General features: G+C 30.9%; 1 protein-coding gene across 1 annotated transcript in view; it reads left to right on the top strand.

Annotated features, from left to right (window-relative positions):
* Window positions 1-22191, top strand: part of DACH1 (dachshund family transcription factor 1) — a 482607-nt gene that overhangs the window by 338311 nt on the left and 122105 nt on the right. Inside the window, 2 exon segments of the mRNA XM_074299233.1 lie at window positions 10009-10144; window positions 12512-12649. Coding sequence (XP_074155334.1) covers window positions 10009-10144; window positions 12512-12649 — 274 coding nt within the window.

Here is a 22191-nt window from a genome sequence, read left to right as displayed (position 1 = left end):
CACACAGGCAACATACCTGTATATTTGACTGAGTTCTTCATCAAAGAGATATGATATGGAAGAAATACTACAGTTCTTCAGCTAGATCATAGATTAGAGTTGGAACAGACTTTGGAGACTGTTTAGTGCAATCACATTATCTTCCAGGGAAGGAAAGTAGTGATATGGTTGAAATCAGCTAGACCACACTGGAAAAATTAGGATTTGAAGCCATGTATACTGATTTCAGATTTAGTGTCCTTTCTTTATACCACATTACCTTGCCTCAGAGGATTAAATTAGAAGCAATAGTTTTAGAGATAGAAGTTACATTTAGAAAGAGTATTCTAACAATTAGAGCTATTGAAATGTGGAATGATCTGCCTGTGTTTAGTATAGTACCTGGCACATAGTAAGTATCTAATAAATGTTAGCTGGATGACTGACTCAGGAAGGTAGTGAGTTCCCCCTCATGTGAGATCTTTAATTAAAGATGAAATGATTTACATGTTCACTATGTTGGAAATAGGATTTCTTTTTCAGGTATTATTTGGACCACATTGCTCCTGAGCTTCTTTATAACACAGAAATTTTGTTTTGCTATGAAACATTTATAGGGACAAAAATATTGTGCTTAGAATAACAATGTAATGCCTTTTTTAGTAAGATTATTAAAAAATTATATTCAACCATTATGCTTATTTGGCCTGAAAAAAATAATAATTGACCCTTGCTTTCTGTATGGTTGATATATATTATGTTATTATTGAATAGGAGAGTTTTTTGACAGGTTAAACAGCCCTTATGGAATCCTAACAGATACCCACAGACAAAAAATGGAAATATATTAGAAAACATAATAAAAGATTTATGTATCACTGATAATTCTAACTATAATAATGAGATCTATATATGAAATAGAGCAGAATAAGCATTTGTGCTATATTCTTTGCTAATTGCATTCTTTCTGAAGAACTCTCTTTATTATGTCTTAACAGAAATGCTACAGATTAGTTTGAATTCTAGAAAGACTGTGATTTTTCTTATTCAAGAGATTTAGCCAGGTGATCCATGAGCTTTTTTTTTTTTTTTTTTTTTAAAGATCAAATCATAATGGCTTATCTGTTCTAGCATTTAGGCTATTTTCTAATTCAGAAATGATAGTTCTACCACTTAAGATAAAAAGATATCATGGAATTGCTCTTTTTTCATAATAAGTTTTCTACCTAGCATTTCCATCAGCTCAGATAAATGCATGTCTACAATGTTTTCCCAGGATAGAGGGTGCTAGGAAAAATATAGAATACATTAATGCTTGGCTCAATTTCCCCCATATATCCTAGAGGGATTTATATACATTTTCTTAGAGTTGAGGGAAATGCTATTTTTTTCTCACTCTTCTCTATATCTTCCCTTAATGAATAAATTTAGTTCAGCTACAGTTTTATACCCAATCCATACCTTTGAAGATAACTATGCTTCCAAGGAAGTGTATACTTCCAGAAATCATAGATGACTATGTGACTATGGAACTATGATGACTCTCTAGACAGTAATCAACTTTGAAACAGCCACTCTGAAACTGATAATAGCTGGAGTGAATTTTTATCACTCTTTGGTCAACTTTTTAAACTTTCATTATTCACTGCTCACAAATATAAAAAGTGTGATAAAGCATATATAATAAAAATTTGTCCTGTTCTGGCTCCCACTATTTTTCTTGTTTTCAGGTACATTTTGCTGGAATCAAATAGCCATCAATATTTCCATATTGATTGGGTCCCAATAAATATTAAAGTATCAAAAACTTTAATAATAGCAATAGCTAGTAAAAAAAAAGTTTTTAGTTCTCTTCATTCCTCCAAAAGCTGTTTTATTTTTCACTTGTGAAATAATTTTCCTTATTAATCTTCTAGAAGATTTTTTTGAATATCACATATTGAAAATAAGCAAGTAACTTTTTAAACAACAATAACTCAGACAATTAAATAGTTGAATAGAACAAAGGCTTATTTAGCAAGTGTTTTCCCTAATAAGAAAAGTAAATTAAATCAAGGAAACAATATATAGGATAATGATGGTAATGTTAATAAAATAATCACTTTAAAATTTTGAAACTGTTGTGGAATTATTAAAAAAAATAAAATTGATGAAAAAAGAAATGAATCTAGGCACTTACACCTTACTCTTTTGTAGGGATAGTCAATGTTTGGAATATTGCCTTTATTTTGATATATTTATCAATTTCATTAATTTTCCCACTTCTTTCTTTCATTTAATGAAAAACATTGTCATAAGGAACAGTGTCCAAATTATGTAAAAGCCAAAAATGTAAAAAAATATTTTGTCTTAAAATTTTAAAATTTGAGAATTTGAAAAATTAAAAGGTTTTAAAATTTTAAAAGAAATCCACTTACATTATGTTGTCTGATTAAAATACACTTACTTCCCTAATTCCAATAATTTCTTCTGCTGCTGTGCTCTTCCTTTTATTCATACAGAATACAGGACTACTTTGTAGGTCTGAGGATTATACTTGTAACTTACAGTAACTTTGCCTTTTTTCCTATCATTTAATGAGCATGACTCAGAGAACCAGACTGTAGGAAGAAACTTCTACATAGCCTACTATATCATATATAATATTCTCCAAATTAAAAATTCTTCAAATTCACCACTTTCAAAAATGTGAATAAATTAGCATCCTAATTTATCAGTTCACAATTATATCAAAACAATTATGTGAAAACCTAAAATTAGGCCAACTAATTGTAAGATTTTTTTTACTAATATTTAATTTATTTTAAATCTCTATAAATGAGAATAAGTATGAATCAATAGAAAATAATTTGGCAGCTAATGTTACTTTTTAAAAAAAGCTACAGAAATTATGAGCATTTTGACAAATTTATTTTGAGATTATGATATATTTATAAACTTCATTATCTCCCTATTACTTACTCCTAGGATCATCAAAGTGATTCATAAGTTACCTTACTCTTATACCTTTCTTATATTTCATTCTCCTCCATGTACTCTGTGATACAGTATCATTCATTTCTTTGCTGTTCCTCCTGAAAAACATTGCATATCCCTACCCTATGACTTTAACTGACTTGGAAAATATTGCATTTTTTCAGTATTATTTAAGTTCTTTGAGGATAGGAACTGACTTTTCTAATTATATATACAATGACCACATTATACATGATGCTTAAGAAAGGCTTGTTAAGTGACTACTTGGAGTAAAAATAAAAACTCTTCCAGGATCATTAATTTTGTTTGACCTCTTTTTTAATGAGAGGGTTTTCATCTTGAATTTCATTTGTTGACTAGTTTTGATAAAGATGGAGAATTGCTAGAGATTGTATTTTGGTGGATTTATCATGCAAGATTGTAGAGAAATATTTTGAAATACTAAATTAAGTATTCTTTTGCTTGTGTTCTTCTTAAATTATTTTTTTGGGTTAAAGGCTATTGTGCATATGAACTGATAATTCTAGCTTTATAGACAACATTCTGCTTTTTCTTATTATGTTAAAATAAAACTCATTATGTTTTGTTTCATTAATAATTATGATGTTCTCTTCGAAACAGTCTTTTGTGGTCTCCATTATTCTACATCTTATACTATATTCTGTAATGGCAAGCATATAAATATTATAAAAGAATTAAGCTGTTAAAATAAATTAATTTATTGTACAACAATGTATTCAAATTTTACTTGCTTGCTGGATTTCACTTTAATGAAATTCTTCAAAGAACAATGCATCATGTTCTAAAGATTGAAATTATACATAAAGTTAAATGACTAAATAAGCTGTTTTCCAATTTATAGACAGTTTCTGTTGAATACTAACACCCTTAAGTTCGTATCAATTTGCATATGTTTAAAACACTTGGCTTAAAATTTTTTACTTGTATTCTTTCTCTATGAACAAACAATGATAATCAAAATTAAAATAAGCCTAAAATGGTATAATGGTATAATCCTTAAGAATATTGCAACTTGCAAAACCAAATAATTGGTTTTTTAAATTTAAATATTAAAATATCCATTATATTCCTGATTCTTATCTGAGTGTTTTCTTATTTCTTCTATGTGATCATTAAAAATATAGAAAATAGAAAAGATGAGCTCTGACTTGAATATATTTATTGAGTAGCCAGACATCTTATAAATTTATGTGGAAATTTTTTTTTTAATCAGCTAGTGAATTTTTAGCAGCATAACCATTGCCACTGGGGGTAGCCTAAGAAAGATTATGCTGAATGTGAAGAGTTAAATACTTCCGAGGTAACATCAAATTTCCATGCCTTCCATTAGCACCATTGCAAAATGTATTATGACAGGAAATCCGGACTTGCAATGAAAGACTTTAAAGTAAAATTGATTTGTTTCAAGAATGCACATTCCCTTTGTTGAACTAAACATAGGAAGAGCCACAGAGATTTCTTACATATATAATTATTGATACTTAAAAAAATGCTTAAAACAATATTAGCAATAATTGAGTAAAGGAAAAGGAAGAGTTGTAAAATTCTTCCCACAAAGCCCTACCCTGAAATCATAAATAACTTTTTAAATAACTCAGACATTGAAAATATGCCATTATAATTTTGACAAGGACAAGAACATTTTATACACATTTGTGTGTGTGCGTGTAATGTATGTGTACAAATTTTCACTTACTACTCTGTATGTTAAATGAAAAGAAAAAGTCGTTATAAGTTAATTTTCAATTTCAACCCACTTGTGATTTGATTATTTAGAATATTCAAAGAAAGCACATTAGTACCTTTGAAATGTAGTAAAACATACATTTAGCTATTTAGCTACCTATTCCTGAACTATAGTTTTTCTTTGCATTAATTTAGATAGGGTACCAGAGATATCCTTCAAAAGATAAAATTATTTGAAGTAAAGTCTTATAGAATGGACTTAAGTTTTATTATAGTTTTTTTAATCTGTGTTGATTGGGTTCATAGTACTTTCATCTACCAAAGCAAATAAACTTCTTCAACCTAGTTTATAGATTTATTTAGAGAGCTGTGAAAGTCACTGATAAATTAAAAGACTTGTTTAGGGACTAGAATTCAGATCTTCCAGACTCTGAGGTCTTTTCCTATTTGTAAGTAATGTTGCTTTGGAAAGGATTTCACACATGCACATTGTGTGTTGTTTATGTGTGTGTGTGTGTGTGTGTGTGTGTGTGTGTGTGTGTGTGTGTGTGAGAGAGAGAGAGAGAGAGAGAGAGAGAGAGAGAGAGAGAGAGAGAGAGAGAGAGAGAGAGAGAGAGATTGAGTGATTGAAAGGGCAATATGTGCTTATATAATGACCTTAATGCAAGTCACTATTATCTTGACAGTTATAGTCTGTTTGCTCAAGAATATATGATGTTAATTTTGTCAATAGACTTTTTCACTGCACACACATGGGGAGATTCTTTAGTGGTTGTAAACACTATTGGCAGTGGCTATTAAATTTGAATCTGTGCTTCAGAGTAACAGTGAGATTATGCCAAATTCTAAATTCTAAATGAGAATACATCTATTTTTCACATGCTATTCAGGACAGATTTCAATAGTAGTTCAATCAGAAACTAACACATGTAAATAACATCTTCTCTTGACTAACCCTTTATTTATGACATTTAAGTTGCCCCTTAATTTTATCCATTATGAGAAATTTTTTGTTTGGGGGGGTCATTTTTCTTAGGGATTACTTTCTAATCAATTAATGTAGGAATATAAAAATAAATGCTTTGGATTAGTCAATCAATGAGTCAATACATATTTATTGTCAGATCCTGTGCTAAAAACACTGGGGATACAAAAAGAGGCAAAAGATATTGTCTCTTCTCAAGAAGCTCACAATCTAAAGAGGAAGATAACAAGCAAACAGATATGTACTAATGTTATATGCAGGATTAGCAGGAGATAATTAGAAGAGAGAAGAACAATAGAGGCCATATAACAGACACTTAATAAATGTTCATTTGAATGGGGTTGAATTGAAAGGGAAGACTGAATGAAAGAAGAATGAAGTAGAATTGGAAAAGGTTTCATGTAGAAGGTTGAATTTTTGGTGGTATTTGAAAGAAAATCAGGCAACAAAATAAGTGGAGATAAGGGGAGAAGATATTCCAGGGACAGCTAGAAAAAATGTCAAGAACTAATAGATGGAGAGTCTAGTTTGTGGAAGAGCAAGGACACTCACTGTATCTAAGAGTACATGTTAGAGAGTAAAAAGTAAGACTTTTGAGAATCCCCAAAGTTTACCTTACCCTTCCAAACTGTTTATAATAGAGGTACCTAAGTGATTCTCTATTCTCTTCTTAAATACCTCTAGTGATGAGGTTCATATTACATTCTGAGGTAGGCAATTTCATTTTCTAAAGCCTTTAGTAACAATCAGAGCTTCCTTTCCTGCATACAATATTTGATTTCCCACTTTTGTCCATTTGCACTGATGGTCAACCATATATTCAATGCATTTTTTCCTCACTTCTACCTATTAAAATCTCTAGCTTCTTTTAGACACAGACAGCTTAGTCAAGTTATAAGTCCTATTACTTATTTATTTTTTTTTTTTTTGACAAACTCACTCCCTAATTGTTAAGGAACCATTTATTAAAATTGTACAAGGTGGTTTTGATGCTGACAAGTAACTTTAGGTTACAGCAAAAAAAAAAAAAAACCTGCTATCTTATGGTGTGTATTTTAGTGAGTAAAGTTGGTCTTGAAACTAAGAATATCTGAGTTCAAATCCCCTCTCTACTGCATACTTTTTTTTGACCTATGTTGAGTCTTTTAAAGTCTACAAAGCTCCTTCCACACAACTTTATAGAACAGGAATCACAATATATTTTTATCATTTTTGTTCTCCTTTTACACTTCAGAGTGGTTAAGTGATGCAGGCAGAGTCACAAATCTAGTGACAGGTAAGAACCTAAATAAAACTTCTTAGCTCCAATTTTAGTATCTTTTCAATTGTAAACACATTGCCTCCTATGCCAATAACCAACAATGGAAGTACCTAAGAACTTTTAGTTTGGAGGAAAAAAGATTTTTATTTTGGATGAAAAAAAGGATGTGAAATTGTATATTTGGAAAATTTTGAGCAAAGACCAGATGACCACTTAATAGAAATTTTAGAGAAGAGAATCAATTGCCCCTTTACCTAGATAATTCTTTGGATTTTTCCATTTCTAAGAGTCTATGATTCTAAGTTATAGCATTTTCAAGACACTTTTCTTGATCACCATGTGATGTAGGTAATAAATTATCCACATTTTGTTGATGAAGGAACTTAGATTCAAAGAGGTACTAGACAATAAACTCTTATATTCCCATTAGAGTGTTTTTAGAGAGTAGGGAACTTTTATATTATCTAATATACCTAAAGGTGTTTAGAGTATAAACACTGGTCACATGACAAATGCTTGTTTTTTTTTTTGATACTTATTAGAGAAGAGAGCTTGAGTGTATGTCTAGTTCTCTTAACTCCAAGCCTACTGCTAGAAAAAACAAAACAAAACAACAACAACAACAAAAATAAAGATCTGCACTTGAAACTACTTACACAGGTTCTGGAACTGGATGAGACTTCTGGGGCAGTCTAATTTGAATCCTTATCTTATAGATAAGAACACTGAGACCACAAGAAATTAAACAATTTGCCCACTGTCACAAAGGTCGAATGGTTTCGAGTTGGAATTTGAACTCAGATTCTATGATGCTAAGGTAAACTCTTAAAAGACTAGAAGAATTTCGCCTAAATAGGAAAGAAGTTACCTTCAATTGTCACCCAATAGATATATTGTTTCTCCTTACCAAGATAAAAAGTGATTAATTTAGACTAGTATTTGATTTTTACATTTGATTTTTTAAAAAATATCAGTTACATTTTTATTAATAATTTCTGTATAAAAGTTTTGATTTTAATTTGTGTATTTATACATATGTGTTTCAGAAACAATTTGGCCATTAATTGTTTAGTGCTAATGTCTGATTATATGTCTGCCCTAATTTTTATGTAAGTTTTCATTTAATTTTATAGACCCTTATAGCCATTATAGCCATGATCATATTAAAATTGCAGTTTCACAAGTTATAATTCATAAAAATTAAAAAAATAAAATCCATCTTCTTTTTTTATTAATTTGAAAGTAAAGGGTTCTTTCATAAAGAGGAATGTTTCCTAAGTTCCTCACTTTTACAAAGGAAGGACTTGTTGGATAGCATTTCCTTCTTTACTCCAAGTAGGGAATATTATTTTCATTCTATTTATTTACTGGATTACAATAATGTTAATTGCAGTGTGTAGAATTGAAGAGTAGCATAATTCTTCTCTGCTAAGTATTTGCAGGATCTAGTCTATTGTGGAAGCCGTAAGGAGCTCATGATGGAAATATTAAGAAGTAGAAATGAGAAAGAATTAGAAAGTTTTATTATTATTTTTTTAATACAAAATCACTTATGGTAAACAAAATAAAAAGCAAAAAGTAGTACAGACTACATTGACTCTGGAATAGAAGTTTTAATTCTATAAAATGTATAGCCTCCATTAACACAATTTTCCCTTTTCTCACTTCACTTGTTTTCTCTCATTCTCTGGAGATATCTAGAGATATTTTCCCTTCTAGTTCACATATAAGCTTTATAATATTTATTTTCCTTTTAAATAAACAACATTAAAAGTGTTTTATTTTTTTGTTTGTTTTTGCTATGCTCAAAATTAGAATGAAATTAGAATGAACTAGACAAAAGATTGGTTTAATGCAACTAGCTATTTTTAGCCTTGGATGGGCAATAGAATTCTCAAGGAGGACAAGAGAGCTGTTTTGGTGTACTTGAAGAGCTATCATATAAAAGGATAATTAGACTCGTCCTGTTTGATCCCAGAGAGAAGAGCTAAAAGTAATGGACAGAAGTTTCAGAGAAGCAGAATTAGGTTTGATATAAAGAAAATTTTCCTAAAAATTAGAATGATCCAAAAGTATAATGGCATTCTTTAGAAAGCAGTGGGTCCTCTCCATTGGAGATCATTACGCAAAAGTTGCTTTTTTACTCTGAGTAGAAATTCTTTACTTTTTTAAAATTTTGCTTTTATTCTGAACTTCACAAACTTTAAATAATAGATACTTAGTAGAACAGAAGAGCATTGCATATACAACTTGTTTATATTGTTGTTGACCTCCATTGTATAAAGCTTGTTTTCTCTTTCAAAATATGTAATGCATTTGATATATAACTTTCAAAGTTATATGTATGTCTGTGAATCCTGCTGATGGGGATTCTTTTTCTTGATAAATTAGATTGATTGTTTACTGAAGTTCCTTCCCACACTGAAATTCTATGAAAAATATGTGTACATTATTTTTGTAGACTTTGTTGGTTACTAAAAATGTGGCTTTCTGATGCCTAGGTAGCAGATCAGTGATGGAATAAATGTTAATAACTCTTCTGGTATTATTTTGGTCTATTACATTAATAATCTATGTTCTAAATAGTCCTCAGATACTCATTGACACAGCAGATTATAATAGCTCCATTCATAGACTTCTTTAAAAAAGAAAATTCTTTAATACTAAAGCCTACTTTGCTCTATTCTTGCATTGTGGCGTAATGGCTTACATTTTATATATTTTTGCTCCTCTTATTTGGGCTCCATTTTCTCCAAATAGGGAGATGTAAGCTATATATAACTTTTGCTATTTCTATAATAGTGTATGCCTATGCAACTTTTCCAGATGTATGTTATCTGACTATTCTTCTCTGTTCTCCCTCCTTTGTGTGGCTTTTGTGGGTTCATTGTTTCTATCCTGAGAAAAACTCAAGATAAATGGGGAGGTTTTTAATGTAGCTGAATATAAATGAAAATAATCCTTTTCTTTACCCTAACATTATGTTTCTACTATATCAGGAAAAAAAAAAAAAAAAAAAAAAAAAACATCATTCAGTATAAAAGAGAGCTATTGTATTTAACTTATTATTATTATTATTTTTCTTCCTGTGGGGATATAGGAACGTGTTCCAGACAGTCCTTCTCCTGCCCCCTCCCTTGAAGAGGGTCGAAGACCTGGAAGTCATCCATCATCTCACCGAAGCAGCAGCGTATCTAGCTCCCCTGCACGGACCGAGAGTTCTTCTGATAGAATCCGTAGGTCACCTACTTTTCCTTGTCACCATTTTAAACTTTATTAGGTTCAGCTGGCTTTTCTAATCAAAATGCCCTCATTCCAAATAGATCTCAGATGTATCATGTTCTGAAGCTCTGTAGCAAGAGCCATCTCTCAACATTATGTTTCCCAGTTTGCAATATCCTAAGGTATGATGCTACATTAACAGTTTTTGATATAAACTCCCACTCTGTAATACCACACATAAAGCTTTGAGCTATGAAACAGAGCTTGGAATGGAAAGTAACCTTTTAGATTAGTTTCTGAAGTGAATGCAGCTCTCAATTATTCAGTATTTGACTATCCAAGATAATATGGTACATCCCATTATTTTGATTCCTCAACTAGCCTACAAGCAATGATTTTGGCTACTTCAAATTCTTTATCAAATTCTTACAAAGAGGGACAGACTTGGGAAATTGAAGGAGTAAAATGCAAAATAAAAAAATTTTACTTTTTGTTAGTCATTAAAGAGCTTTAGTAAGCTGGAGAGTTTGGAATTTATTGATTAAAGTTAAAATTAGATATACATTTTTAAGATTCATTCCATAAAAAGTAGTATTACATTTTAAAATATTACTTCAATCCTATAATATGGAATCAATCTTAGATTATACTAATGTGTTCCCATGCCAGTCTCCAGAAACCCAGTAATAGACAAATGACAATTCATTTGGTGTCCCAGAAATAACTCTCAAGATGTAAAACTTGGATAAAGTAGTTGAAAAGTATACATTTTAAAACAAATAGTGAAGATATTTCTCCTTATCAAGGAGTGCTACTTATTTCCACACTTAATCCCTGACTAACATTACTTATTCTTTTCCCCTTAAACAAAATGACTGATTAGTTCGAAGCACTAACAAATGGACTTTATTTAGACAGAGTATATTATTATTAGTTACGTACAGACTTGTTGGATCGTGGGTTTTGAATTGGAAAGGAACTTCAGAGGTTCATTTTCTTCTACCTCATTTTATGAATTTGGAAACAATTCAAGAAAAGTTTAGTGATTTGTCCCAAGTCAAACAGAGAAAGAGTCAGGATTCAAAGCAGATTCCTTAGCTCCAAATTCATAGCTCTTTCTACTAACACAGTTATTTTCATAAATTGTTTTTCATGTGAGAAAAATATTTTCTTAAGAGAAAGATGATTCCTTAACAAACAAAAAAATAAATGATTATATAAACTTATGTCAATTGAATTTCAGTACACATACACAGAAAATGGCATCCTAGAACCAATTGGTGGCATCTTGAATTTTTAATGATCAATTATGTATTAGAAATCAATAAACATTACAAATCAGGATTTGATTTATTATTTTATTGGTTGTCTAAACTTAAGAAAATAATGGTGAAAATGTCAGTAATATAGATTATACTTAAAAGTATGTTCTGCATAATTTTCTGGGAGGGGTGTTGTTGTTAATTATTTACCATTATACCCCTGCTGATAGCCAAATATACAGGTATGTGTCTATACAAATAAACATAGATATGCAATATGTACAATATATAATATATACAGTATATATGTATCATACATATATAGATATATGCACATATATGTATATATAAAATGTATGTAAATATATAGATAGATATACCTATTCATACATATGTACATATATATGTATATATGTGTGTAACACACACATACACACACACACACACACACACACACACACACACACACACACACACACACCCCTACATTTTTGAGAGCAGTTAGGTAGCATGGTACTGGGCCCAGAGTCAGAAAGATTTGAGTTCATGATCCTGGGCCAGCCACTTAATCTTTTTTATCTCAATTTCCTCATTTGTAAAGTGAACTGGAGAAGGAAATGGCAAATCATTCCAGTATCTTTGCTAAAATACTACAAATAGGGGCACAAAAAAATGGACATGATTGAAATGACTAAACAACTGCAAAGGTATTTTTCAAGATGAAAGCTACATATGTTTTTCTCCAAAATTAAATAATAATAAACAATAAATTATTTATTTTTAATTATGATAAAAAATTATGACTGGATTTTTAAGTTTTAAAATTATAAACAGATGCAAATTTCCTTTTACTTTCCTGAAATTCAGCATTTACTGATGGTATTTTGTTTCAAATTTCCATTTCCAAATTCCATCTTGAGCAGTAAGACATAGAGTTGATGGTATATTCACAAATTTTGGAAAAGAAAAAAGATATTCAAAATAGACTAGAAAATTCAAAATTACTTAAGTGACAATAAGGTAGGATTTCCTTTTTACAAAAAAGAAATTTAACATAAATGGAACACTATTATTAAAAGTATCACTGTGTATGTGTATATATGTTTTATTTTATATCAGCAGCTGTTCATCAAAATGGGCTCTCCATGAACCAGATGCTGATGGGTTTGTCACCAAATGTGTTACCTGGTCCAAAAGAGGGGGATCTGGCTGGCCATGATCTTGGCCATGAATCTAAAAGGATACACATTGAAAAAGGTAATAGTAATATGCTATTCTCATAATCCTCAGTCACAATTGTTTAATTCATGACAGTTTTCAACAAATAACTTAAGATAAAAGGTAAAAGATAATTGTTTCAAAAAATAGGACAATTTAGGGGTGACTTTCTCAATGCTCTTCAAAGACCTTCCTTTCTGAAGCAATATATCTCTCCTCAGAAATTTCATTTTACTTGTCATAATTCTCATGAATTTAGAATATTTTATTTTTATCATAATATTACATACATGCATCATTTTTCTTAAAAAGTCATAAATTCTTTGAAGTCAAGTATTATCATTCTCATTTATAATACCAAATCACATATCATCTTCAGAAAAGTAAAATGCTTTTGTTTCAAAGAGAACTTGGGATCATTCAATATACTATATAATTTCCCAAATTATGTCTAGGATTTTCTCTTCTTTCTATTCATCGATTCATTGGTTTGTTCATATTTGGTGTCTGCCCAAGAAATAAATACTGATAAATGGGTTACTTATATTTTTATTATAATATGGAAAATAGGAATTCTTCATTCCATTCCCACTCACTTCCTACCTCTTTTTTTTTTTTAACTTTACAATTACTGAAGTCAACTTTTGTGTGATTCCAGATTTTATTTGAGATGGTATACAATATTGTTTTAGAGTTCAATAAAATCAGTAAAATTTCCTCAGCAAAAAGGATCATCTAAACCAGAAGTACATAACTTTTTTTTCCTATCAGACCCTTTTATCAAGTGATTTTAATAGGCCCATTCTTAACACGATGTTGTTTATTTAAAAATACATTAAATAAAATACATATAAATGCAAAGGAAATCAATTACATTGAAATTTAACTACAGTTATCTAAATATCTTTTAAAAAACAAGTTCACAGACCATTTATAAGGTCCACACTGTTGTCATTTGAATTGTGCACTATACATCTTCTGGCAGAGCAACCATCTTTGGGAAACTTTAATATTTTACTTAGTATTATTGATCAGCTAATTCAAAGGTAGAATTATCTATTTTGAAGTAAAAAAATAAACCAATTCTTTCAAAAGACCTTAAATACTCATTACAATTTGTATTAAAGTGGTTAAAGGATGAGCACTAGTTATAAAAGATTTTGAATAAATTAATTCTTTGAAAATAGTTTTAGAGAAGGAATATTAAATATGAAAAACAGCTACTCCCTCTAATGGTATAAATTATGAACTTTTATGCCTCCTTAGCCTTATGTGACCTTTGCCCATATTGCCATAATTTCTCCATAGTGGTTATCCATATAATAAGTGCATTTCCTTCTTTCTTTTGGCATCACAAGCAAAGCTAGGAAATAGCTTGTCCATCAATTACCTCTTTTTTTGGCTACTTGACTGTTCTATATTATTTTTGAGTCATAAAGGATATTATACTTTACTCTAGATCTTCATTGTGCATTGCCTGAATAAGGCTCACTGTATTCTTCCCCATTGCTACCTGTTTTGTCTCAGTCTTTGTGAACTCATTTGGGGTTTTCTTGGAAGATTTAGAGAATGGTTTGCTATTTTATTCTCCAGATCATTTTATACATGAGGAATCTGATGCAATAGAGTTAAATGATTTGCCTGAGGTCATCCAACTAAGAAGTTTTTGAGGCCAGACTTGAATTCAAAAAGATGAATCTTCTTGACTCCAGGTCTGGCACATTATGCACCATCTAATGATACCTAATCAGGAGGTGTCCAGCTTTCCCAAGAGTGTAGACTAAGTGGTCCATTGCTATCTAACCTCAAGCAATCACTGGAGATATATTCGTTTATACTGGAAAGTAAACAAGTTACTAATTTAGTTCAAAAAATAACTCAAAAATTGTCAGAAATAAGTCAAATTGAATATATGCATAAGATACTATCATGGGTATATGCACGGTGATGGAAATTATACATTCATCAGACACTAGCCATTTTTTTGACCTATTCTCACTCCCCTACATAATCCTAAATTATCATACTTCCTCCTTGGGAGCAGTTCTGTCTGACAAATCTGCCTCAAACGGTGATAGAAAAAATAATTTTGACTGATCAACTTTAAGGCTAATTAAAATTGGAGGAAAGTAGAAAAGACAAAGTTTATTCCAACTCATCAATTCTGCCATCAGCCAAGATCTAAGGTATTCCTTTGCTTTGATCAAACCTTTTGCCTGTCATTTAGATAGCCCTTTGCTGATCCTCTTACTAAAAGAAATGATTGAAAGAGTTTTTAAATGATTTTGGCATTCAAGTATTTATTCAGTTTTGCTGAATTGTCAATATTGCTCTCTATAAAACTCAAATAGTTCTGTGGGCTCTTCCCATTAATCTATTGAACCAAACTGAACATAGTTCTGCACTATTTAGGAAGGACACAAAGGTAAGGTTATATGATGACTTGTTACTTTAAAGAAACAAGTGTATTTTATGGTCACGAGAGATCCAAACTAGCTTGTACTCTTTAATTTGTAGTCACAAGACCTGTATTCATAGGCTGATTTTGCCATTTATTGCCTGGATTAATCTTGGGCCTCAGTTTTAGTAACTGCAAAATATAGGATTGTAACTTGAAGATTCCTTCCATCTCCAAATCCATAAATATTGTGTATATACCACATTATAAGGAAAAAAGAATATGGAAATCTAAATGACACCATTCCTGTTCTTGAGAAGTTGATAATCTGGTAGGTTTTAAGAAATAAAATGATTATGAAATGAAGATGATTATTAAAAATTTCAGTCTCAACAAAGCAATTTTTCAAATGTGTGATCTTTCTTCTCCCTTCTTCCTCCAACTAACACTTTCTACATTTTGGTTCTTTGTATTAATGAACTCTAGAACAACATTGTAGACCATCTCAAATAAGATCTGGAATCACACATTTGTATGAATGCAACTTCATAGTATATCTAAAATACACTTAAATAAAAATAAAATCCCTTTCTTTTGTGGCATTTATCATATATCTTTATATTAGCTTAGTAACTTTTAAAAACAGTGTTATCTCCTTTTCCAATTATATGTCAAAACAATTTTTAGCATTCACTTTTACAAGATTTTGAGTTCCAAGTTTTTCTCCCTTCTCTATTTCCTCCTCTTTTCTGAAAATGGTAGGCAATTTGGTATGTTATATCATATAAAACTTATTTCTATATTAATCACAGTTGTGAAAGAAGAAACAGAAAAAAAAATTAAAATAAAATACCAGAAAGGATAAAGTAAATGTAAAAATGATGTTCCAACCTGCATTCAGAATCCATCAGTACTTTATCTAGATATGAATAGAATTTTCTTTCCATAACTTGGATTGTTGTGTTACTGAGAAGAGTTGATTCATTCATAGTTGATACTCACACAATATTGCTGCTACTGTCTGAAATGTTTTCCTGGTTCTGTTCATTTCACTTTTCAAGAGTCTAAATTTTTCTGAAATTTGCCTGTTCATCATTTGTTATTGCACAATAATATTCCATTACTTTCATATACTCATTTAGTTGTTCCCCTATTGATAGGCATCTCCCCAATTTCTAATATTTTACTACCACAAAAAGAACTGCTATAAATATATTTTTGCCCATGTAGGTTATTTCCCCTTTTTTATGATCTCTTTGAGATATAAACTGAATAATGGTATTTCTGGATCAAAGAATTTGAAGAGTTTGGTTGCCCTTTGGGCATAGTTTTAAGTTGCTCTTCAGAATGATTGGATCAGTTCACAACTCCACCAACTTTACATTAGTGTCCCAATTATCCTATCATTTTCCTTTAATTCGGGGTGTGTGTGTGTCATATTAGCCAATTTGGAATATGTGAAGTGATGTTTGACTTGGCTTAATTTGCATTTCTCTAAGCAAAAGTGACTGTTCATATCATTTGAACATTCAAGAATTGGAAAAGAACTAAAATTCTTATAAATTTGACTCAGTTTTCTATTTATATGAAAAATGAGGCTTTTAATAGAAATACTTGCTGTAAAGATTGTTTCCCAAGTTTTTGCTTTCTCTCCCATCTTGGTTACATTGATTTGTTTGTACAAAAGCTTTTTATTTCAATATAACCAAAATGACCTGTTTTGCATTTCATAATGCATTTTAATCATTTAACTTGTCCTTTAGGAATCTGATTGCTATATGTGTTTAGTATAGATATTGCTTCTTTGTCTATGGTACTTTCAACAAGTTTTCCACCTTATCTCTTTTTGATCAAGTCTCTTTTTACTTTTACTTTTTCGGCGATCAAGATTGCTACCCCTGTTTTGTTTGCTTGTTTGTTTGTTTTACTTTAGCTGAAATATAATATCATCTGCTTCAGTCCCTTACCTTTAATCTGGGTGTTTTTTCTTTGCTTCAAATCTGTTTCTTGTAGGATTTTTCCTCCTGTTTGTCCTCTTTCTTTTCATCTATCCTTTCCTTCCTCACCAATGTTTTGCTTCTGTTTACCACTTCCTCTAGTGTGCTATACCTTCAGTTAGTACATCCCCACCTTCACCTCTTTATTTAATTCTCTCTTTTCTTCCCTATCTGGTGAAACAGATTTCTATATTCAATGATTGTGTAAATTATTCTTTCTTTGAGCCAATATTGATGAGAATTAAGGTTCAAGCAATGCTTTTTTGGTCTACCTTCCCATTTCCTCCTCTTACTGAAGTAGATCTTTCATATCTCTTCATATGAAATAATTTACTTCTTTGTACCTCTCCCATCCTGTCACTGGTGTGCTCCTACTTTTCATACTTTATTTATTTTTTTATCATTCATTCAAATTCATTTTATCCCTATACTTTCTATGTATGTTCCTTCTGTTTGAACTATTAGCAATGAAATTTCAAAGAACTACAAGTATCATTTAATCATGTAGGGATGTAAATAGTTAAGCTCCATTGAATAGCTTATGTTTTTTTTTTTTTTTTTTTTCTTTTTCTTTTCTTTTACCTGTTTATGCTTCTGTTGGGTCTTGACATTGGAGATCAAATTTTTGGTTTAATTCTGGTTTCCATATGAAAATTTGAAATCCTTCTATTACTGAATGATCTTTTTTTTTCCCCTTAGTATATTATGTTTAATTCTACTGGGTAAGTGATTATTTTTTGTTGTCGTCCTAGCTCCTTTGTGGAATATCATGTTTCATGAACTTCAATCATTTAATGTTGAAGCTATTAAGTCCTGTGTAATCTTATTTATAACTCCCTAATATTAGAATTTTTTCTTTCTGGTCCCTTGCAGTATTTTTCCTTTACTTGATAATGCTATAATTTGGATAAAATGTTCATTGAAGTTTTTATTTTGGGATTTCTTTCATGAGATGATAAGAGGACTTTTTCAATGCCTATTTTACTTGAAAATTTCCTGAAAGATGCTGTCCAGGTCCTTTTTAAATTATGGCTTTCAGGTAGTCGAATGATTTTGCCCTTATTTCTCCTAAATCCAGTTGTTTTTCCCATGTTACTCTACATTTTCTTCAAATTTTATTGTTTCTATTTGATTGATTTTTTATGTCTCACAGAGTCATTAACTTCCCTGTTCTAACTTTTGTGGAATTTAGTTTCTGTACTATCTTTTCTATTTAGCCATTTATATTTTTAAGTAGTTGTTTTGTCCTCTGTGGATTTTTGTGTCTCCTTTTCCATCTGACCAATTCTACTTTTTAAACAAATGTTTTCTTTCCCCAAGCTATTGACTCTTTTTTTCCCCCTTAATTTTCTTGTATCCCTCTCATTTTCTCCCAATTTTTCTTCTATCTCTATTATATGATTTTAAGGTCCTTTTTTAGCTCTTCAATGAGTTCTTTCTGAGCTTGAGACCACTTCACATTTTTATTTGAGACTTGGCCTCAAAATGTTTTGGCATTGCTGTACTCTTCTGAGTTTGTGTCTTGATCTACCATGTTACCATAATAGTTTTCTGTTATCAGTTTTTAAATTTATTTTCTTATTTTTCCTTCCTTTTAAACTTGATTTCTACTTTGGGGGGGGGAAGAAAACTGTCTCAAATTTCTTGTGCCAGGGGCTGCAGGCTCTGGCTATTTACCTGGTGCTGCATTTATGGTACCCTGAAGCCCAAGGGGAACCCTTATGTGTGGTGCTGTGCTGAGAATGTTAGGTTTGTGTGGGGCTTACTGGCACTTCTGTAGGCTGCAAGGGTCTGACAGCTTACCTGGTGCTGAGCTGGAGTCCTAGTACTGATGTTTAGAGTTATCTGAGGCCAATAGGATGTTTCTGCATTTTCTAAGGATACAGTGAAGCACAAAATGGTCTGGCACCTGGAGGTTGCCTGTTTTCCAGGGACTTCATTAAAGCACATGGAGGTTCTCAGAGCTAGAGTCTGTTTATCCACTGGCTATGCTAAGGCATGTGTGGGGTGGGAGCCTGATGTTGATGTGCGCTTGTTCTACTGATCCAGGGCTCAGAATTTCCCACTGCCTTGCTGAAATGGGATTTGCTGCTGTCTTTCTAGAAAGCTTCCTGTCCTGGACTGAGCTTTCTGCCACTCTTCCAAATTTCTTGGGCTTAAGATTTGTTTTACCTTGTCTCTTTACTAGTTCTGCTGTTCTAGGATTTGTTTTGAGGAGCTATTTTATGGTTATTTTAGAGATAAACATGGGAGAATTACCATGATTTGCTCTTACTCTGTGATCTTGGCTCCTGGAAGTCCCTCTCATAGTAAGTTTCTAATTAAACATATTTGTATGAAAACAAATTACTTCCTTTACACATATATGCATACATTATTTTTGTATATATGTCATTCTGGAATTGAACTATAAATTTGCATTTGTCTGTTTGCCATCAGAAATCATTCAAAAGTCAAAAGCCATTTTCATTCAATAAGTTAATGTTGTACAAAATTGTAATCATGTGAATTTTAAGCTTCAGAGTTTTTTTCCTACGTTTATATATTAGCTTGATTTTGTTCTGAATCATATTTAAATTCATCTTTTGAAAACCTTTAATTACTACCATTAGAATTCTAAAGTACTACCTGGCTAATAAACTTAGAGTCTCCTTCATTTTTAAGATAAAAAGCTTCTCCAAGGTTTTGAGTCTCCAGAGAGTTTAATTAAAATATGATAGAAATATAAGTATGAAAAGAGTTATTCCATGAAGTAGCCATCATATACTATTGAAATCTGACCCAAGAGAAAAAAGAATGAATTTAAGAGAATCAACTTCATTTAACACTCCAAATATTCATTTGCAGCTAAAGTTTTCATTGATCCATCCATCCATCCATCCATCCATCCATCCATCCATCCATCTATCCATTCATTCATTTAAGACATTTAAAAACCCATATTTGTATGGGCTCTTCACAGTCCTCACACCACAAGTGACCAGCACAGGACTTTTGATCTGCTCAATTTCCAATTTAAGCTTGTTCACCCTTCTTTTACACAAAGGGCTGGAGAACTTTTTTAAAAGTCTTGCTAATTTTTTTTGGTGTGTTTTTTTTTTTTTTTTTTTTTGTTAGCTGCAGCTATGCTACTACTAGGGATTGCAGGCACATGCTGTTAGGAAATTATTTTTTTTCTGAATAAGTCTATCATTTCTATATTTCTTGACACATTTTTAGCTATAATTAGATCCTATGCTGTCTTTAAAGTTGTTTTATACTTTTGATGACTCATAACTGGTTTCTTGCTCAGCTTTTTTGTTTGCTTTAAACAAATTCTGATATTTTTGTTCTCAGGTGTATTAGCCCCAGATAAATTGTATTGTTGCTTCCTAAGTTAATTTATTATTATACTTGAAAGTTACATATTACTTTTGTTTACCTAATAAGTGAATAAAACCAAACAAATGGTTCTCTCCTGACTACTGAAACTACGATAACAAGAAGAATTATAGTATCAAATAAGTATACAAAGTATTTTAGATAAGTTACCTCATTTGATCTAATAACTTTGTGAGGCAGGTGAAATATTTATCCCCATTTTACAGACAAAAAAATTGAGGCTGACAGAGAGGTTGCTTATGTTCTTCCAGCTAATAAATGTTTGACGAAGGCTTTGAAATCAATTCATCCTTCCTACAAATCCAGTAGTTATGGTGCATTGTTCCACCCAGGTCTCTCTTATTAAGGTGAATGAAATTAATAATCAATAATTTCTTTTACTTGGGAGTGTCATAATCTCTAGCTATTCTTTTTATTCTTATACAGGTCACTTAATTCTCCAAAGCCTCCTTATATGAAAGATTAGATGAAAATCTCCACAGTTCAGAACACTGTCTTGACCATGTTCCTTGTTGAAGTGATAGGATTTTCTAATTCATGTTGCTATATTTCCTGTTTCCTTTCTTTCCTTTTTCCTTCCTTTTTTCCTTTCTCCCTTTTTCCCTCCCTCCATCTCTCTGTCTCTCTTTTTTCTCTCTGTGTCTTTCTTTTTTCTCTCTGTATCTTTCATTCTTTCTATCTTTCTGTCTCTCTTTCCCTCCTTTCTTCTTTGTCTCTTTCTCCCTTTTTTCCTTCCTTTCTTTCTTTAGGATTTTTTTCCTTTTTTTTTTTTTTTTTTTTTTTTTTTTTTTTTATAACAGATATGTGGTACAGGTGTTAGAATGCTAGGCCTGGAGTCATGAAGATCCAATTTCTGGAGTTCAAATCTGGCCTGAGACAAAATTGTGTGACTCTGGACAAGTCATTTAACTCTGCCTCAGTTTCTCATATGTAAAATGAGCTGGTGAAGGATGTAGCAAAACATTCAAATATCTCTGCCAAGAAAACCTTAAATGGGACACAAAAAGTTGGACATGACTATTTTTATTGTATTTCTCTTTATTTAAAAAAAAAATATTTCCTGGTTATATTTTAATCTGGTTAGCTCCATACTTGAAAGTTTTGTATAGCCTCTGGCTTTTTTTTTATTGATACCCCTGTAGTAGAATATAGCAGGCTTAGTAATGTGGCGTAAGATGGGAATCATCTGGAAGCACATAGCAGTGACTTTGTTTGTTTGCTTGGGGTTTTTTTTGCTTCCTTTTCTATGTTCAATGACTTCCCCAGATACCCATTTTAAGATTTTTATACTTGAAAGTAGCTTGACATTGTAAATTTGGAAGCATTTTCTTAATGGCAATAGATGGTGAATTTATAAATTTACAAAGCCTTCAATTAGTTTTCTTAAATATTTGGAAATATTTTATAAGAAATTTCTTTTTTCTCCATTTTTATTTTTGGGGTATAATTTATATTTCATCATTTTATTTGATTGTAAGACTGCTATAATTTCTATTTGGTTCTCTAGAACCACTATATCAAAATCCCAGGGTTAGTTAAAGCTGAAATTGAGCTGCCACACTTTAATCCTAATTGACCTTTTCTATTGTGAAATTATTAATTGATTGACAATAATTTGTTTATACATGTATACTGTGTAAATATATAATATATGTGTATACATATTTGCATGTGCACATGATTATACATACACACATAATATATACATACATACACATGTTTATGTGTATGTATATATATGTATAAAATGATTGAATGTCTTTGAGAAATATTCAGAAATTTGCCATCTATGATCATTAAAAATA

Source organism: Sminthopsis crassicaudata, chromosome 3 (genome assembly GCF_048593235.1).
Source record: "Sminthopsis crassicaudata isolate SCR6 chromosome 3, ASM4859323v1, whole genome shotgun sequence".
Classification (NCBI taxonomy): Eukaryota; Metazoa; Chordata; class Mammalia; order Dasyuromorphia; family Dasyuridae; genus Sminthopsis; species Sminthopsis crassicaudata.
Note: the sequence above shows the minus strand (reverse complement) of the source record. Positions and strands in the feature narration are given on the sequence as shown.